This window comes from Limanda limanda, chromosome 10 (assembly GCF_963576545.1).
Source record: "Limanda limanda chromosome 10, fLimLim1.1, whole genome shotgun sequence".
NCBI lineage: Eukaryota > Metazoa > Chordata > Actinopteri > Pleuronectiformes > Pleuronectidae > Limanda > Limanda limanda.
Window position 1 is genome coordinate 19,766,865 of NC_083645.1, and position 17,305 is coordinate 19,784,169.

Sequence of the window (17,305 nt, forward strand, 5' to 3'; positions counted from 1 at the left end):
TTGAAAAGCCATTATGGCAATTTCCCACCCAAAAGATTCCCTTGCATTAATGTAAACAAAGAGCATTCAAGTGTGGGCCTCCGCAGCACACTACAAAGACATCCCCTCAGGAGCCAGTAAGCCTCTGGTCTGGGACAGGTGCAATTACAGTGATAACATCAGAGAGCCGGCATTACCTCCACTGCACTCCTCTCTCCCAGGCGGGGGGGGAATGTGAGGCTGGGGCTGGGGAATGCAGCCTCCTTGTCCTGTCCCTCTCCTCCTCCTCCTGTACCTTTCTTTTAGTTTGCACACATTTGTTTACGGCCTATTCTTCTCTAACCTCCCTCTCTCTCTCCCCTCTCAAAAAACTCATTCATATATTTTTCCCTCACGCAAGAACACATGCTCATATATTCACCCCTATTTAGTGTTGTTTGTAAAGCAGAATTTGTTCCAGTGGGATAGAAATCAAATGAAGGGAAATCATGCTGTTACTGTGCAGCTGTTGATTGTGCACCACGCCACCCCACCCTCTTTATTGACTGTGAGCCCCAAACAAGACAGATGCTCAGTTTGTATGCTCCCAGCGTTTCCTGCATCCATCTTCCTTCCAGGAATTCCTGATTACTGCAGTATTTGTTTGATTCTAGCGAGTGAGTGCCTCCTGTTTGTTCAGTCCGATGTCCTTGAAGTCAGAGCATCCATCCAAAATGTCCCCTGTCTGAAACAGGGGCTGTAACTGCTGTGCTAGTATCTGTAAAGGTAAAAAAAAAAAAAAAAACCCCTCCATGTAATCCCAAAAAAAGCCTCTCAACAGATTTTAAACCTTCCTCTTATTTCATGGTTACTTCAAGCGAGGCTGGAGTGGGGGCTTTTTTTGATCTTTGCAAAGCACCACACGTTTTGCAAAAGATTTATCCCTAAAAGAAATTACCATTCGTCTGTTTGGAATTCATGGAACTGACTTGCGTAAAAAGGGCACGGAATTCAGAGGAAGGACGTAAAAAAAGGGGGACAGACGTAAAAGACGGGACGGCTCGTCACAAACCATCAGAGACAGGAGGACGGAGGAGGAGAGCCTTTGAGAGAAGGTGACATGACAGTTAATCAACATTCTCCCTTTCTCCCCCCTCCTGGCCCCCATGTAGCACGTCGACATTCAAGGACCTGGAGGGGAACAGTCTGAAGGACAGCGGTCATGAGGAGAGCGACCAGACCGACAGTGAACACGATGTCCAGAGAGGACACTATGTTGACACGGCGGTCAATGACGTGCTGAACATGACTGTCCCCCCCAACGTTTGCCAGCTGCCCGACCAAGGTAAGAAACTCCGTGCCTCAGTGTGTGTGAGTGTGTGTGTTTGTGTTTGTGAGTGCACCGTGGGGGTTTCAGAGTTTTGCAAAAATCCTTTGGAGTATGTTTTTGCCAATTTCCAGATAAGACCAACGTGTATTTCTGTGTGCACTTGAGTCTGTTTTCGAGCCTCCAGAGCATCTTTTAAGGTGCATTATGCCCATTGCCGTCTTCAGAAGTGCGAGTATGAATAACAACACCGTTTCTTTTTTCATCTTTTGATGTCCTACTAGAGCAGCAAATGTGAGGGATCTCTGACAGCAAAGGCTCCCCTTTGATACCGGCTCAGGCAATGTTATTGACTGATAGCAGCCATGTCAGCTGGTGAAGCCGGGCCTGACTTCAGATGTGCTTGAATGGCAGCAATTAGGCTCACAAAGGTAGAAGGTGGAAATCTACATATTCCACGTAGCCTCATCCATTATTCAGAGGGATCATTTAGCAGGGAATTAATGTTGATGTTTCATTTCTGACTCACCGTTTAAAAAGACATCCACTCGGTTGGCAGAAGTCAGTGTCAGGGTCATGTTCATTCTTAACTACTGCCACTCAGACGGAGGGAGACAGTGGGTCAGTAAGAGAGAGAGAGAGAGAGCGGAGAACGTAGGATAAAGCTGTCTGGAGCAGAGCAGGATGTTACTATATGCACCTGAGGGTATTTACTGAGCTCAAAGGAAACACCGCATTTACAGGTGCAGCGGCTCAGCCGAGCACGAGAGTCAGCGTGTGTGAAAAATCGCAGGCGTTTTTTTTTTTTTCTTTTTTAAAGGATGACTCACATTCATTTTAATCTGGGTGAGCAGGAAACACCGGACATTTTATTTTTAAAGCGCACTCTCGAGGACAACACGTACAGATCCGACTCGCTGTGTCGGAACTATACGTTTTTTTTTTGTTGTGCTCCAGTTTGGGAACTTGTGCCAAATTTAGTTTTTCTTCCCTCAGTTCACATCCACACAATTCTGCTTCCTTCCCTTCTTCTCCTAGCACTGCCCTAGTGAGCCAGTCTGCTCCCTCACTCACTCACTCACTGCTTTCTTCCTCCTCAGCTCGTATAGAGAATCCATTTTAATGAGCGGGAGATAACGAAAAGGAACCCTACTTTATGAAAATGCATAAAGGAATGAAGATGATGTGATTTTTTTTCCCCCCCTAAATTATTTATCTATCTATTTTTATCAGTGGGCTGTGAAGTGTGTGGGTGTGGTTGAAGAATCAGTAATAGTCACGTGTCGGCTCATCCTGGTCTCGGTTGTATTTAACTGAGCAAATGCTTCAGTGGGAGCAGTTTTGCTGTTGATGATGTTGGACCCAGAAGCAATAATATTAGACAATGTGCACTTTTCACGATGGAGTCATGCATACTTCCTGCATGGCCCCGATAACAATAGGCCGATATGAGACTTCCACAAGCATGCGTATTGCAGATATCAAAACCTTATTAATGTTTACATTGTACGCATGAGAACAAATCGTTTTGGTACATTTCTTTCTCCCCTATATTTGTATCGGTATCGAAAAAAAATCTCTATTTCCTGGGCTTTACCTTTGTGAGAAATACAGATATCACATGAGCTATTTTTCCTTTTACATATGAAGAACGCTGCAGGTGTCTCCAGGTCAGACACATTCACACTGCCAGGGATAATCTCCATGGATTCAGGCAAGCGGTGGGATCGAGATAGAGCACGGACTTTACATACAGATTCCGCTGCAGTGTGTTTGTTAACAGCACATCAACACCGCTGCCATGCCTTTAATGGCATCTTCTATGTGAATAGTTTCTCTTTTCATCCTGAGATATTTGTATTCTTCCCTCAGTTTTGTGCCTGTCGCATGTTGCCCACTCACTTACGGTGAATCATCGAGACACGATTCCCCTTTATTCTCACATGGCAGGAAAACCCTCTGGAACATGTGAGGAACCGACTGTGACATTTGCGTTCAGGAGCTATTCTGGAGTCCAGTGCACGTCTGAAAGCAGCCGTATATATTTATATAGCACCCTGGAGTATGGTGACACTTAGAATCAGGTTGCACTGGTTGTTTTCCCTCGGTGGCATCAGACGGTAATGAAGAGTGAATCTGCTGACTATCGGTTTGCCAGCCGTAATTACTTCACAACCTGCAAAAGTTCCTCTTACAAAAAGGAGATGCACGCCGACAGGTCGTCCAGTTGTGAGATCTCATTATTGGAGACAATTAGAAATGATGTACATGGAGAATATTACAAGTGGGGAGAGCTCTCTCAGGCAGTTCCTTTTTTTTTCATTAACAACACCGATGATTGTATCTGTTTCAGCAAAATGGATGCATGCCTCCTGAATGTGTAATGCGGCTCCACACTGCTGGTAAACACAGCAAGAGGCTATTACACAGCACTGCCCATTGTTTTGACCAGAACGAGAAGCTGATAACAAAGTATCTGTTCGGAATTACAATTAGACGGTTTGTTATTGGCTTTCCCTTTCTCTGCTTCTATTTTTCATATCGGGGTCAGCTGCACTCTCACTTTTGGCCCGGCCGCTCTCCCTCACTCCAGACTTCACAAAATGGCCTCAGTCGAACCTTTCCTCCCTTTGTTTTGAAAGTCATCAGCAGTGGTCACACCAGAGAGTAATGAGGGTTTATAATTATTAAATGAATTGACCAAAGATCCTTACACGGGCAGAAATGTAATGACATAGCAAATGAAATCGCCCCTCTATTACCGTCTCAGCGGTCTAATTACATGGTTAGAAGGCATGGTGGGCCGGCGGATTCAGCAACCAGGCGCAGCTGAGTCCGTCTCTCCTGCCGTAGGAGGGTTTTTACATCGTCAGATTTTTTGTTCTGTGTCTCCTCAAGAGAACAGTAGCCTCCTCTTCATTTCCCTCAGTGGAAGCTGAGTGCACAGCGGCAGAAATAGAACAGTTTAGGGTTGTAAAATATGAGAACCGCAGCGGTTGCGGTCATGCGACGCTGCGGTTCTTACTTTGAGCTCATCGGTCTTAATTGGCGAAAACGGACACTATCAGCTGCTCGTGAGTGAATGGAGACGATTGTCAGAAAACAAATAAGCTTGTTCACTCAACACCCCGCTGCTCAGATGTCTTCCGGGACCAACTCTGTTCTATAGTGCGTCTCTCCTGCCAGCGGAGGCAGAAAACAAGTTGAGAGACTGCAATTGCCAAAGGACGACGGCACACACGAGCCGAGTATGTATGTGTGTGTGTGTGTGTGTCATTATTGTTCTGTCCGGTTGTGTTGATAAGTGCTGAGTACAAAGGGAAGCTGGAAGGGGGAAGAAGGGAGGTGTAAGCTCTCAGGCTTTTACAGTGCAAATGTTTACAGTTCCCAGTGCCACGTACCGGTGTTGTTTGCCCTGGAGACGAGTCGTTACCTCCACACAAAGACCCCCACGTCCACGTCATCACTGTGGCCTTTCATGTGGGAATCCATTCAGGTGCTAACTCACCCGCCGTCGTCCTCTCTGTGTCAGTACAGGACTTTGATATTTGGCTGTCGTCCACTATACGCTTATGCTTTCTTTTCCCCTTGACTGATGCGGTTTCGACAACGCTATTCATTATTCCCGCACCAGCCACGACCAAGGTAACTTTCGGCGAAGTGCTCGTGAAGAGATTTCAGCGTTAAATCTGAGCGAATGCCTCTTTGTTGAATCCCCTCCAAGAATCTAAAGAGCCGTGTGTGCTCTTTTTGAAAGCCTGACCTGATATATCCTCGCCCAGTGGATTAGATTAGGGATGTATCTGAAGAACAAATTACATTAAATCTCTTAAGATCTATAAAGGCCCATCTTTAACATGTAATGGCACCCTCGCACTGTAGCCACCATGAGAATGAAAAACGGATGATATCGCCCATGACTATGTACTGAAAAGAAGAGCTGTTTAAAATGATTCCTCCTTTATCTTTATAGGCATGTCTGTGAAGTTAGGGGGATTTGGTTGAAATGTGCGACATGCTAGCTTTGGCTCCGTAGAACCATTAGTGTCAAGGGAGAAGCAAGGGAACAGACTCTGAGGGGGCTGGTGACAAAGAGAGCTAAATCTATTTTTTTTTTTTACCGACTTCCTTTGATTGTCATAGCTCACACTTTAATTCCTCCTGGATATGGATGAGCCATGGCTTTTAGGGATTAAGATTCATGTCGTTGTTAAATCTCTCGGGTTATCTCCGCGGGAGGGAAAGGGAGAGCATGATGTGGTTGCACACTGTCCGATTTGTGGGTTTAGAGGTTTGTGGTCTTGGGCTTTGAATGATTTCCCGGTCAATGTGTGAGTGTTCATCAAAAATAAACTGAATTCCGTTCTCTTGGCGTATTCCACTCAAAGGGATCCAAGACTGCTCAATTAGCCAGAGCGGGCCTCTTTTATTTCTGACATATTCCTCGGCCTCCACCTCTGGAGAATATCTCTCATCTATCTCTTAGGTCCCTGTGGGCGTGTGCCTAAAGCTGGAGTCTAGGAATGGAAGCCCCCACTCTGGGCCGCACACTTCTCCATATTCCCTTCTTCCATCAGCAGATCCAGAGGGTTTCGCTGCTCCTAATTGATTTGAGCCTCCCCTCCTCTCCCTCTCTTTCTCTTTCCCTCTCCTCCTGTCTTTCTGTCTGTCTCTTCTGTTTCCATCCACTGACAACAAACATCTCCAACCCCCCATCTCCCAACTTTGTGCCAGTCAAGCAGTAGCCTACCCTTCCCCTGTTGAATTAGAGAAAGAGTAAAGGCACCTCACACGTTCCTGCTGCAAAAACTTGCCCTAAATTCAACACGGAAATATTTCTAGTTTGCAGCTCTGTGATCTACTGAGGAAAATGCTGACAGGTGTCAGAATCAGGAAGGCAACAGGAATAGGGCTGTGCTGACAACACGAGAGGGGGAGTCTGTGTGTGTGTGCATGTGTGTGTGAGGGAGACAGAGATGGAGAGATGAGCTGAGAATCTAGTAAGCAGTCTTAGCGAGGGGAAATAAAAAGAGGAAAAGAGGAAACAATCTCTCGGCTCTGACAGGTAGGAGGGATTTTGTTCCCCTCTCACTCGCAGATAACTGTGAATGTGCCAGAGGATTTGACTGATTCTCAAACAACATTTGATTGAATTAAGTATCAAAACTCTTCCCGCGATTCGAACTGGCAACAACACGTGTCGGGATATGATATTTTTATGATTAGATCAACATACAAACTCTATACTGGGATCATCCATTTTGATTTGGATTTGCCTAATCTAATGTGGAACCCGTGGTGGAGGTAAAATGGCTGACAGTGACAAAGAGCTCAGTGCAATACAAGCATTAAGGAAGATAGAGTGCACACACACACACACGCACACACACACAGACAAACACACAAACACACAGTATGCTCAAACATACCAGAGAATGCGAGCAGGTGTAGTGAAGTCTGTGATGAAGAAACCAAGATGCAGATTTTGCCATGGAGATGTCGAGTTGTGGAAAGAGAAAGACACAAAATGCCATTTCAAGCTGGACTCCCTTTTTTTATCGTGCTCATTATGAGACTCAATATCTTTAGGTCTGTTTATTTGAAATTTACAACAAAAACAGAAATGACCAATACTTATTTTGTCCCTGGTAAAGCTGACAAGACCATTATCAGTCAATGTGAAGGTTTGATTTCAGTATATTTCACTTTGCTCTAAATTTCAAAATTGTCAGAGGTGTTTGCCACACTTCCATAAGTAGTTGTTGTCTTCTGGCTGCTCCCGTGAGGTGTCACCACATGGATCAACAATTGAATATTTGATTTAGCATTTATTTTTCTAATAGCCTTTCACGACCAAAACAGGGTTTTATGATGTAACTGGAAATTGGCCAGTTTTGGCTTACATCCCACATCTGGCCCACATGGAATGATGACACTTAAACAGTCTGCTCCTGTTTGTCAGATCTGAACAACAAGTAAACCATAGAAAAAGCACATGTCAACTAAATGTGCAAAAGGTGGCCCAAATTTGTTTTGTGCTGTTTGGGCCATATTCGCCATTTACCACATGGGTCACTGCAGCTTCACAGTGAGAGAGAAGCATTATTGGCAGTTGTATTTGTATTTTTATTTTTTTGGGCAACTTAAAGCTCAAATCCATTTTGTTTGGGCCACAAGAACCCATGCACCGTTACCTGAAGTGACCCACATCTGTACGCTCTGTGAGCAGAGACCAGCAGTCAACCCTCCTCCAGCACCTGAGCCCTGTGGAGCACTTCCACAAGTAAACTAACTAAATTCTCTCAAAATCCTGCGCGAGCTTTCCTCTTTAGTTCTTCAGTTAACTCCGAGAGGGAATAAGTTCAGAGATGTGAGGAAAGACTTAAACCAACTTGACATGTTTTGATTCTCTGCTAAGTTTTTACAAGCATTGCCTCTAGCTGATCTTCTTGAACTGCACAACACAAACAAAAAAACGCATTGCACAAGATCTTCATCTGCAGCCCAGACTGAAAACATATAGCAGTGTTATAATAAGTGCAATGGCATCGCCTGAACCCTCATTCCGCCAAAGCTCTCCTGAATATACCCAGTGTATTTAATCAGCTCAAGAGGGGACTTCTTATCTCTCTGCACTTGTCATGGAAAGCGTATTGAACATATCAGAGAGAGAAATGGGAATAGTTCATTATTTTCTAGGACTCACAATGAGCCTGATGTATCTCATTGCAGGCCCTCCACTGACAGCTCATTTTCTAGACAATCCTGGCATTCAGTTCACAACGCGGCAGGGCGAGAGAGAGACAGAGAGAGAGAGAGAGAGGGAGGGAGGAAACACAGAGACAGCGAGAAACTAGGGCTCCGGCTCTCCATTGCTTATTCATGATGCTGTGGCATGCTAGGTGTGTTAATAATCTCCGCAGAAACCAAGTGAATCACAGTTGTTTGTTGAACACCTAGCCAAACTGGGCCCCGGTCGGCAGCAGATGGGAAAACAGGGGGATCAGGATGATCCCAGGCAGAGGGAGGGAGATTAAGAACAGGTAATATGCTGAAGTTGATGGGGGCTGAGTGTGTATTAAACAGAAAAGGGAGAGGCGAGAGTACCTGAATTTGAAATGTGTCTGAATGTGTCTACAGTGTATTGAGTGTGTGTGTGTGTGGGGGGCTGCAGCCGTGTCTGTAAAGGTTAAACAGAGGAGGAGAGGAAAAAGAGAGGGAGGAAGATAAAGAGAGGAATCCTATGGGTCCGAGGTCCTTTTGTGGCTGCGATTGATTCCAGCTCTTGTGTGAGGAGCTGAGGCCGCAGCCCTATTTCTTAACCTCACCATTGTCTTTTTAATTCTTTGAGGTCATTGCGTGGGCACAACCTCTTCTCCTCTGCAACACAAAGCCAGCAGCACTAAGAATGGGGGTTAAAGAGAGGGCTGCATCAGAGGAGGGGCTGTGGCTCCTTTATGCTGAAATCACATGCACCTAATGGGCCTGCTTGAGAAATGTTTGTCAGCAAAAGTAAATCAGTGACAGTCCCCTTCAGAAACTACATTTACATTCACTACATCTCCATTTTTATTCGTTATATTTTTACTAAACACATAATTTTATTTAGGATTAAGAATTCATGTGTTCTTCACTGACCCAGACCACATCCCTCTTCTTATTTTTGTGTTAACCAAACTAGTACTTTTTGCGCAATCTTACTTACAAATTGGAAGTAAATGCTTATTAATTTGATACATTTGAAATCTGATTTGTTCTCACGTCACCTACATCAACCTCCCAGTGTTTAATATTCCATGGACGTTTTTCTAGCTCCAGTTTAAAGTGGATTTGCTGCCATGGATTCATATTTGAACGGGAATGACATTTTAAGAGTCATTTTTATAAACACACAATGTAAACTCCTCCGCTGTGCTTTTTTACTTCATTAACCTCCCTCCCACCTACGAACCAGTGCACCTGCACAGTCACGCAAACACATGGTGACAGAACCAGGGGACAGTGAACCGAGGCAAATTATTTATTTTTTCTTGAAAGAATCGGATCCACACCGTCGCTCGCTGGGTTGTTGCACATCTGTTGCCGGTGCTCCGTGTGAATTTAAAGACGTAAACCTGAGGAAAACCAGAACCTCAGTCGTCTCAGGTCGAGCCCCAGAAAGACGAGAAGAGAAGGAGGAAGTCATCTCATCACAGGATGACGGAGACAGACGGTGAAGGTCAGAGGAAAAACTGCCAGACTTACTGCGGACGTGTTGTTGAGATGTCACGACTATAGACTGATACCGTGTGGAGTAAACAACCTGATGAGGACACACTTTACACACAGACTAATTCAAAGGACCCTCAGTGTGTGTGTGTGTGTGTGGCTGGAAGAAGTGGGCAGGCTATAGCCACCGAGGTTCTGCCAAAGCAAGGCTTGTATTACAGGGATCCCAGGATATCAGACACCAGGCGGCCTGCGCTCCCTCCAGGCAGGCCAGTCTGGCAGCTGGCCCGGAGCCCAGATAGCTATAATCAGCTCCATTACCTGTAGCACTGACTCCATTTAGGAGCCCTCATAGTGGAACCGTGGCTTTGCTGCAGGGATTAAGGATGCTGTGAAATTTAGCAAAAAAAGTACAAACAGCATGCGGTTGCAAACGCTGCATCTACACCTGCTGCAGATATATATATATTAGGGCTGGGCAAGTTAACTCGTTTTAATCGAGTTAACTCAAGTGATGAGTTAACTCGATTGTTTATCCGCCAATTATTTTCTTTTTTCCTGTTCTGCAGCAGTCAGCAACAGACTTTCACAAAATAAAAGCCTGACTTTCACAATAAAACAATAAATAATCAAACCTGAGTTAATGCAAGATAAAATAATTAATCGAGTTAACTCATCACTTGAGTTATTAAATTAACTCGATTGAAACGAGTTAACTTGCCCAGCCCTAATATATATATAACCTGGTGAACACTGGGGTGGATCGGTAGCTGCACGCCACACAAATGCGCAGTGACTGGGGGGGGAGACTTTCTCGCCTGTATGTGTCTTGGCATGAGGCATTTGTTTTATCTGCTGCCTCCGTGAAAGGAAAGATTAAGAATATACTCGGCTCTGTTTAAGGGGAGAATCAGCTGTCTTCTGACAAGTATATTGTAGCCCTGCAGTTTTCTGTCCGGAATACAAAGAGACATTTATCACTGCAGCTGGGGTACGGGAGGGAGAGAGAGAGAGAGGAGGGGAGGTTGGGGAGGGGGGATCTCCTGTGTTGCAGCAATGTGCATTTTTTTTGTTTAACCCTTATTACTTCCTCTCTGTGGGAAAACACTGCACCTCCTTCCGCTTGAATCCATTTGAGACTCGCTACGTTCTGCTTTTTCTTTCATTCCTCCGTGTCCCCCGATGCCTTTGCCATCTCCATCCTGGGTTTTTATCTGAGTCCTCATCACCTTTTTTCCTCTCCTGACAACACTGTAACTCAGATGGAATATGTAACAGAAATATGTAAAGTTATGTCGTCCTCCTCAGTTGTGGCAACAAAAGGTTACTACCTCAGGCTTACTGCTGTAATATTTCCATATTCTGCTCCGCTCATGTATATTCAGCGAGAATGATTTATTCTGCAACATTTTTATCGCCCGTTGGAATGCAGGGTTTCTCTCGCTGCGCACACGAGTGAAACGGTGCTCGGCAAAATGTGCTCTTTGGATTTGTGCTCGGGAGTCGAAGTTAAACCGAGGTTAAGGAGAAGTCATCCCAACCACGTCTATCATTACTATCTCTCATTCACCAATTAGTGTCGGTGCTCCTCGCTGTCCCCTGGATGACCTTGCAGGGGATGAGCCCACTGTGTTGTAATTCAGCATTTTGAGAAAGGTCTCAATAGTGGGAGGCGCGTGGTGGCTGCTGGTGACCCAGATTATCAAATATTAATGAGAGTGGAAGCGGGGTAACAGAGAGAAGGGACCTGCTGAGGTTGGTGTGGACCCAGGGAGCCTCCTCCTGACCTTCTCCTGGCCACCGAGCTCCCACAGACCCCGCTGGCATTTTGTCTTTCCAACGTCTTCATATTGGACATCCTGTCGGTCTGCCAAACCTCTGCATTCTGTTTATTCCTTATTCGATGAATTAACACGCACACAAGTTCAGATTATAAAAAACTAATTTTCTTAGTTCTTTTAATAGGGTCATCTTTTCTGAATAAACATCCAAGCACCACTTGTCCGTCTGAATTACTGCTGTGTGGATGCTCTGTCGTCTGTCCGCTCATGTGAGACAAAGGTCAAGAGCCGGACAGGATGCAGTGTCTACATTGTGGCGGATAATCAAATTAAACTTAATTCATCAACAATGAAAACATTATTCACAAATGCCCTCCGTTTAGTAGGTCAGTGCCTCAACATCTTTCCTGTAGGCTACCACACATCTTCCTGGTCATGGACCTACTTACCTATCATATCAAATCAATATATTATGTACAATTAGGTTAGTGAGAGCCATGTAACTACATAAGAAACTGTGACTTTACTCTACTTGTACTCGGAAATACTCCAGGAGGCTCCACCACTGTTCCTTCTATGTATAATTAACTGAGGGACAGAACTCGCTCAGTGGGTGGATCTCTCTCCAACCAAATGTCACTTTTCAAACACCTCTGTCTCCCACGTCCTTAAAGTTAGAAGAAGAAAGTAACGAGAGAGGTCTGCCGCTGAGTTTAATGTCAGACAGGAAAGTCCCCGGAATGGCTCCTTTTAATGATGTGCCTTGTTCCCGTGCAATCCTCATTAAATATGACGCCGGCACATGCACGCGGAGGACGGGGAGGGAACTTTGGGCCAGACACTGCACTACCCCCCCACCCACCACCCCCACCCAATCGTCTATTAAGGTCTGCAGTGGGGGTCTCAAACTCCTTTGTGTGGTCTCTCCAGCACGTCTTAGAAAAACCCTGCGCTCCTTCTGTATTCAGCTCGCGTTAGCATCAAGGAAAATAAATAAAGCCAGCAATCAGGTCACGACCTCCTCTATCCACATTAATGCCAGCTCCCCCACCACCCCCCCGCTGCTGCCTGCGTCCTCTTGCAGCTCTCTTGGTACGTTTAACTGGCTCGGATTTTCGCAACTGAATGTCAAGCTCGGTGTTTGGCTTTACCGTCGGGCACGTTGTTCTCCGGCTGCCTCCTGAGAAAAGGGAACTCGGGGATCGGAGAGGAGCGATGGAATTGGATCTTTGACAACTGTCACTTCCACTCTGCGGCACCTTGCTCCCTCGCCACACATAAGGACTTTTTTATGTCACAGCTCAGCATGTTATCATGAGTGGGCACCCGGCCCTGAGAAATCCAATTACTACCACTGTGTCAGACCCCTGCCATCCTCCTTATGTATGCTATATTCATGTTCCTCAAATCAGAAAAGATGTGGCTATTAGTTCCTTCTCTTTTCTTTAGTCCTGGGCTCCCACCTCCGTCTCAGTGGGTCTTTGGTTCAAGCCGCAGCTCTCTTCTCATGGACTGACTCACTGCTGACAATCTTCCACACAGCCCGGCGCTGGCTGGTGGGTGGCTGGTGCCGCGCGGACACACCGGGACTTTCTGTGAGATTAAGTGGCATCGCGGTGCAGACCTGGCTGTGGTTAATAATGGAGAACCTGGGAGAGCGTCAGCGTGCCTCTGCGATGCCGAGCAGAAGGGCCTTTGTGACAGAGAAATAGAAAGTGTCGGGAAAAGGACTCCCTCTTGTTTTTTTTTCCTCAGCCCAGCAGGTGTAAATCTAATGCATCTCCACGCGGCAGAGCTCTCGCTGCGTTTCCCTTATTTCGTTTATGCGCCGCTTGTCCCTGAGTGACGCCGCCAATCCGGTTCAGCGGGGTCCAGGGAGGCCCCCCCCCCACTCATACTGTATGTGTTTCTTCACGCTGAAGTAAACCTGCCCATCACGCTACATACTACCACACTCGGCATGCGACACTGTCCTACTTTCGGAGGCTGTTAAAACGGTCGGGAAAAGGGACAAGTGGATTTTTTTTTCTCTTCTTTTTAAGAAAAGAAGAAAAAGCTTGAAAAAGGAGAAGAGAGTCTGAACCATGCTGTTGCTTCTGCAGTAAGATAAAATAGAATATAAAAACACATGGTCCTGGCTGACACAAAGTGAACATGACTCAATGAGAAGCCACATTATATTAATAATGTAGGGCCACTCTTCTGAGGCAAAGCAGACACTCGCAGTGAGAAAGGAAAAATCCTAAGATATTTGGATATTCTCCCTGTGAGCTGTCCCCAGTTTTTGGGACCTTGACCGTTGACAGGCGCTGGAATAATATGTTTACATAAAACATTGTTCAAATCCAGTAAATCATTAATCCAACACTTAATTAGTTGAGACAAATATGTGGATTCAAAAGTAGAAAATCTCTTTATTTGATGTAGATGTCTTGTTTACTAAGGAAAAGCTCAGTGCCACAGTTTTCCATCAATCCAGTTTTATATTTGCCTGACTTTTGTAGTTTGTATTTTCTCCCAATGTGCATTTGAATATCTAAAAACCCTTAGACTTGTTTAATAGGGATTCGTTGCCTCAGATAAAAGACAAATAGATTCAGTTTGGGAATATATAATTGTCAGAAAGAGATAAAAAAAACTGACCTGAGGGACTCGGCAGATATAACCTCTGTTTTTTCCCCTCACTTGTGAAATCAATGATCAGAGTCCGTATCGCTGCTATCCCCCTGCCAGCGCTCATCCTCTCCATCATACAGCCTTCATCTCTCCCCCCCCCCAACCCCATTCACAGATGTAATTTAAGTGTCTGTCCCCCTTGCTTCTGCCAGACTCGAGGGTTTCCGAGCAAATTAGCTTGCTAGCTCGGTCAAGCTTAAACACAGAAATACGGCACTTGTTCCAGTGTATTTAAAGATGTCCTCTGCCGATGCATTGTGGAGGAAACGAGCCAAGTAGACAGTGGCAGGCGCACGGGCGGGGGGGCGGCCGGTCGTTTTGGCTCCGGTGGCAGAGCGGGCAGATCTGCAACCAGGGCAGCAGCGGCGTGCTGCGATGATATTTGGGAGTGCATTGTACTGGTGCCGCGGGCCCGGAGCGCCAGAACACAGGTTAATTTGAAGCCCATCATTAGAAGGGTAATTTGGATGCTGAGAATTGACAAGGGTGGCATTTGCTTTGTCATTATATTGAAGTGCATCTCATCACCGTGCTACGCGACACTATAACCGACGTGCACAAACACAAAGCCGGGGTTGTACCTGTGCCAAATTTGCTGTAATTTAATTAGTTTATGTTCACTCATTTAATCTTCCTCACTAATACGGACATTTTCTTAAGGGCTTAGCTAATTAACTCGTATTTACACTGGTCGTTAAGTACAGGGTTTGTATCTGGAAAGTATAGTGCCTTCAAATCAGAAATTTTGTTTTTTTTACTTCTCACATAAATAGATATTTGCCTCGAGGCACTCCTTATTATTGTATTATATCAAATCTCTATTATCTATTACCTAATTCCAGCCTGAGGATTTCTGGGAAATGTTCTGAAGGCCAAGAGTTACTGTACGACTGCTTTTTTTACCCAAAAAAAAAAAAGGTTTAAAAGATATTGTGTTAGTTATTCATGGCTTGTGTTTCAAGTTTGTTGCACCAAACAATACCCATCCAAACAAATGAGTTTACCATTCTCTCTCATTTGCCTTTGGTCACTCCTGAATTATTTATCTCTACACGATGTTTCACCACAGTTTCCCTTTTAACTGGAAATATATCAAATTATGAAGAAATATAAGTCAGAGCTGCAGTTTAATTTCCTCTTTAATTGCATTTTTTTTCCCCATCCTCTGTATCCTTCATATTTTAAAACAATTATCACTTTACTACTAACCCAAATTTTCCTCTGATGAATATCATCTCTGAATTACACCCCTGATTAGTTTTTCTTAGAAACGTTATATGTGGCCACGTATTTATCTAATTTATTACCACAAAGTTATTAAGATGATTTCTTGTTCATATGACAGCGATACGTTTGGCACCATTATCTCGCAGCAGAGGGAAGCACAGACATGATACGACTTCCTTTGCAATCTGCGCTTATTAGATGTGTGTGCATGTTGGTGGTTTATGCATCTGTGACATGTTTTAGCCCATTTTTCTACAGGCAAATAAATAACTTTTTAAGTACAGCGAATAAAACCTGTCCTGCGGTTTATCTTGCATCAAGTATTTCAAGGTCCAGTATAACTGCACATGAAGGACGCCTTTTTCTCTACCACGTCTCTGCATGTTGCTGGATTGACAGTGTGGTTAAACAGTGTGGTACTGTTCTGTCTGACATGACACCTCCTCAGCCCCGGAGGCGGTGTGGCTTTTCGTGGGACACATTCGTGCATGTGTTGTTTTGGTCGCTGTTTGTCTTGGAAACCAGTTTGCAACCTCTACTTTTCTGTTTAGCCGAGTTCAGCCGCATGCAGCAAGGCTTAGGTGTGGGTTAAATCCGGTTTAGAGTGCCTGCTTCGAGAGTTAAACAGCCCCTGGCTCATGTAATGTATGAATCGTGATTTTTGGCTAATCTAAAAACCCACAGATCACAGTAGATCCGACCAGGGTAAATCCTGCCCTGCTAAGTGTTGTACAATTCACAATGGGAGCCGAGGGTAACGTTGTGCAGCCTTAGCAAAGCGTTCCTCACACACTGCGACCTCCAGGAGCCTGTGCTGGTGGGAGCAGGGCACAGGGAGGTGAGACCATCCTCTCAGCTCAACACCATTTGTTGTCGGGGCCTTGAAACCAGCCCACCCACGTGTGTCATCACGACGAGCAGCTCAGATCATTTCCACTACATCAAGCAGTCCATTGGCTACTGGTCCTGCTTTTTCAACACAAACATTGCTCTGCGATGACACCGTGATTTATAAAAACGGCGATGCAATTGCTTCTTTTTTTTCTTCTCTCCACCCGCTGCTGTTACACAGCTGTTAAACAGATGTTGTTTGTACCAATTTAGAAGCCGCTGCATTGTTTGTCAACACCAGTTTGGAAATTCATTCTTTAAACCGGGACCCGCTGCAGAATGCACCGGCTGGGGCTGGTCGGGGGAGCAGTGTGGGAGGGAGCAGACACAGTGGAAGCAAACATTTTCATAATTTGGTTTGTTAGCTTTTTGAACAAGTATTGACAAGTGCTTAAAGATCAGTGAGTGTGAGACATTTTGTATCAGCTGTCAGGAGGACACTGGGACAGGTGACAGACCACCAGGAGCTCTCTGTGGAGCTGGGCGGATTAGACAGTGAGTTTCCTCTTGATGAATTGACTGGCACTAATGCTCAGAAACAGAACTCCTACGTGAACCCCCTGCTCCACCACCCGTATGACAGCGCTAACAAGGCGGGCCCAGCGACTCTCATTTCCCCGACAATTAATATTTGACTGTGAGAGTGGAAGGAATTCCGGTCAGATCGGCACAGAAATGAGAGCAGGAGATTTTCAGAGCGAAGGATTTATTTAATTACGCCAATGTACGCGAGACAGCGGTCCTGATGAGATGAAAGAGGAGGACAGAGAGAGGAGAAGCAGAAAGGATGGGCTTGTGTGGGGGAGCTGCGATGGGATGAATCTGGCTGCGTCGGGGGGGCAAAGCTTGATGTGACTGAACCAGATGCTGTGGGGAGGAGGCGGGGACTCGGTGCTGGGTAGAGAATGATGGCTTGCGTGGTGCAGCAAGGGTGCCCCTCTACTGTTTGTAAAAACAAGACCATCACACTCCATCTTGCTGCTCCCGCAGGAGCCAGGCCTCCGGGCTGATTTATGGCCCGTGGACTGAATTGGCTGGCCGGGATGACAGCCGTGCTCGGACTCTCCCCGGTGAGTAGTGTAGGAGGCCGCTTGGCCAGACCTCAGCCTCAGCTGGCCGTGCAGACCCCTCCTCGGTAGTAGTTAGGGCAGACTAGATGTTAAGCGCCATCCCCAGTGTTAGGGTCAGCCAGGTCCAAGGCCGCACTTTGGACTCCACCGACCGCAACCGCTGACAG

At 45.6% G+C, this 17,305-nt stretch overlaps 1 protein-coding gene across 2 annotated transcripts in view; it reads left to right on the top strand.

Moving 5' to 3' along the window:
• The window catches only part of pcdh19 (protocadherin 19), a 52,138-nt gene that overhangs the window by 29,567 nt on the left and 5,266 nt on the right, over nt 1–17,305 (top strand). For both annotated transcript variants that reach the window (XM_061080004.1, XM_061080003.1), the window contains exon 4: nt 1,131–1,303. In XM_061080004.1, coding sequence (XP_060935987.1) covers nt 1,131–1,303 — 173 coding nt within the window. The remainder of the gene's footprint in view (nt 1–1,130; nt 1,304–17,305) is intronic.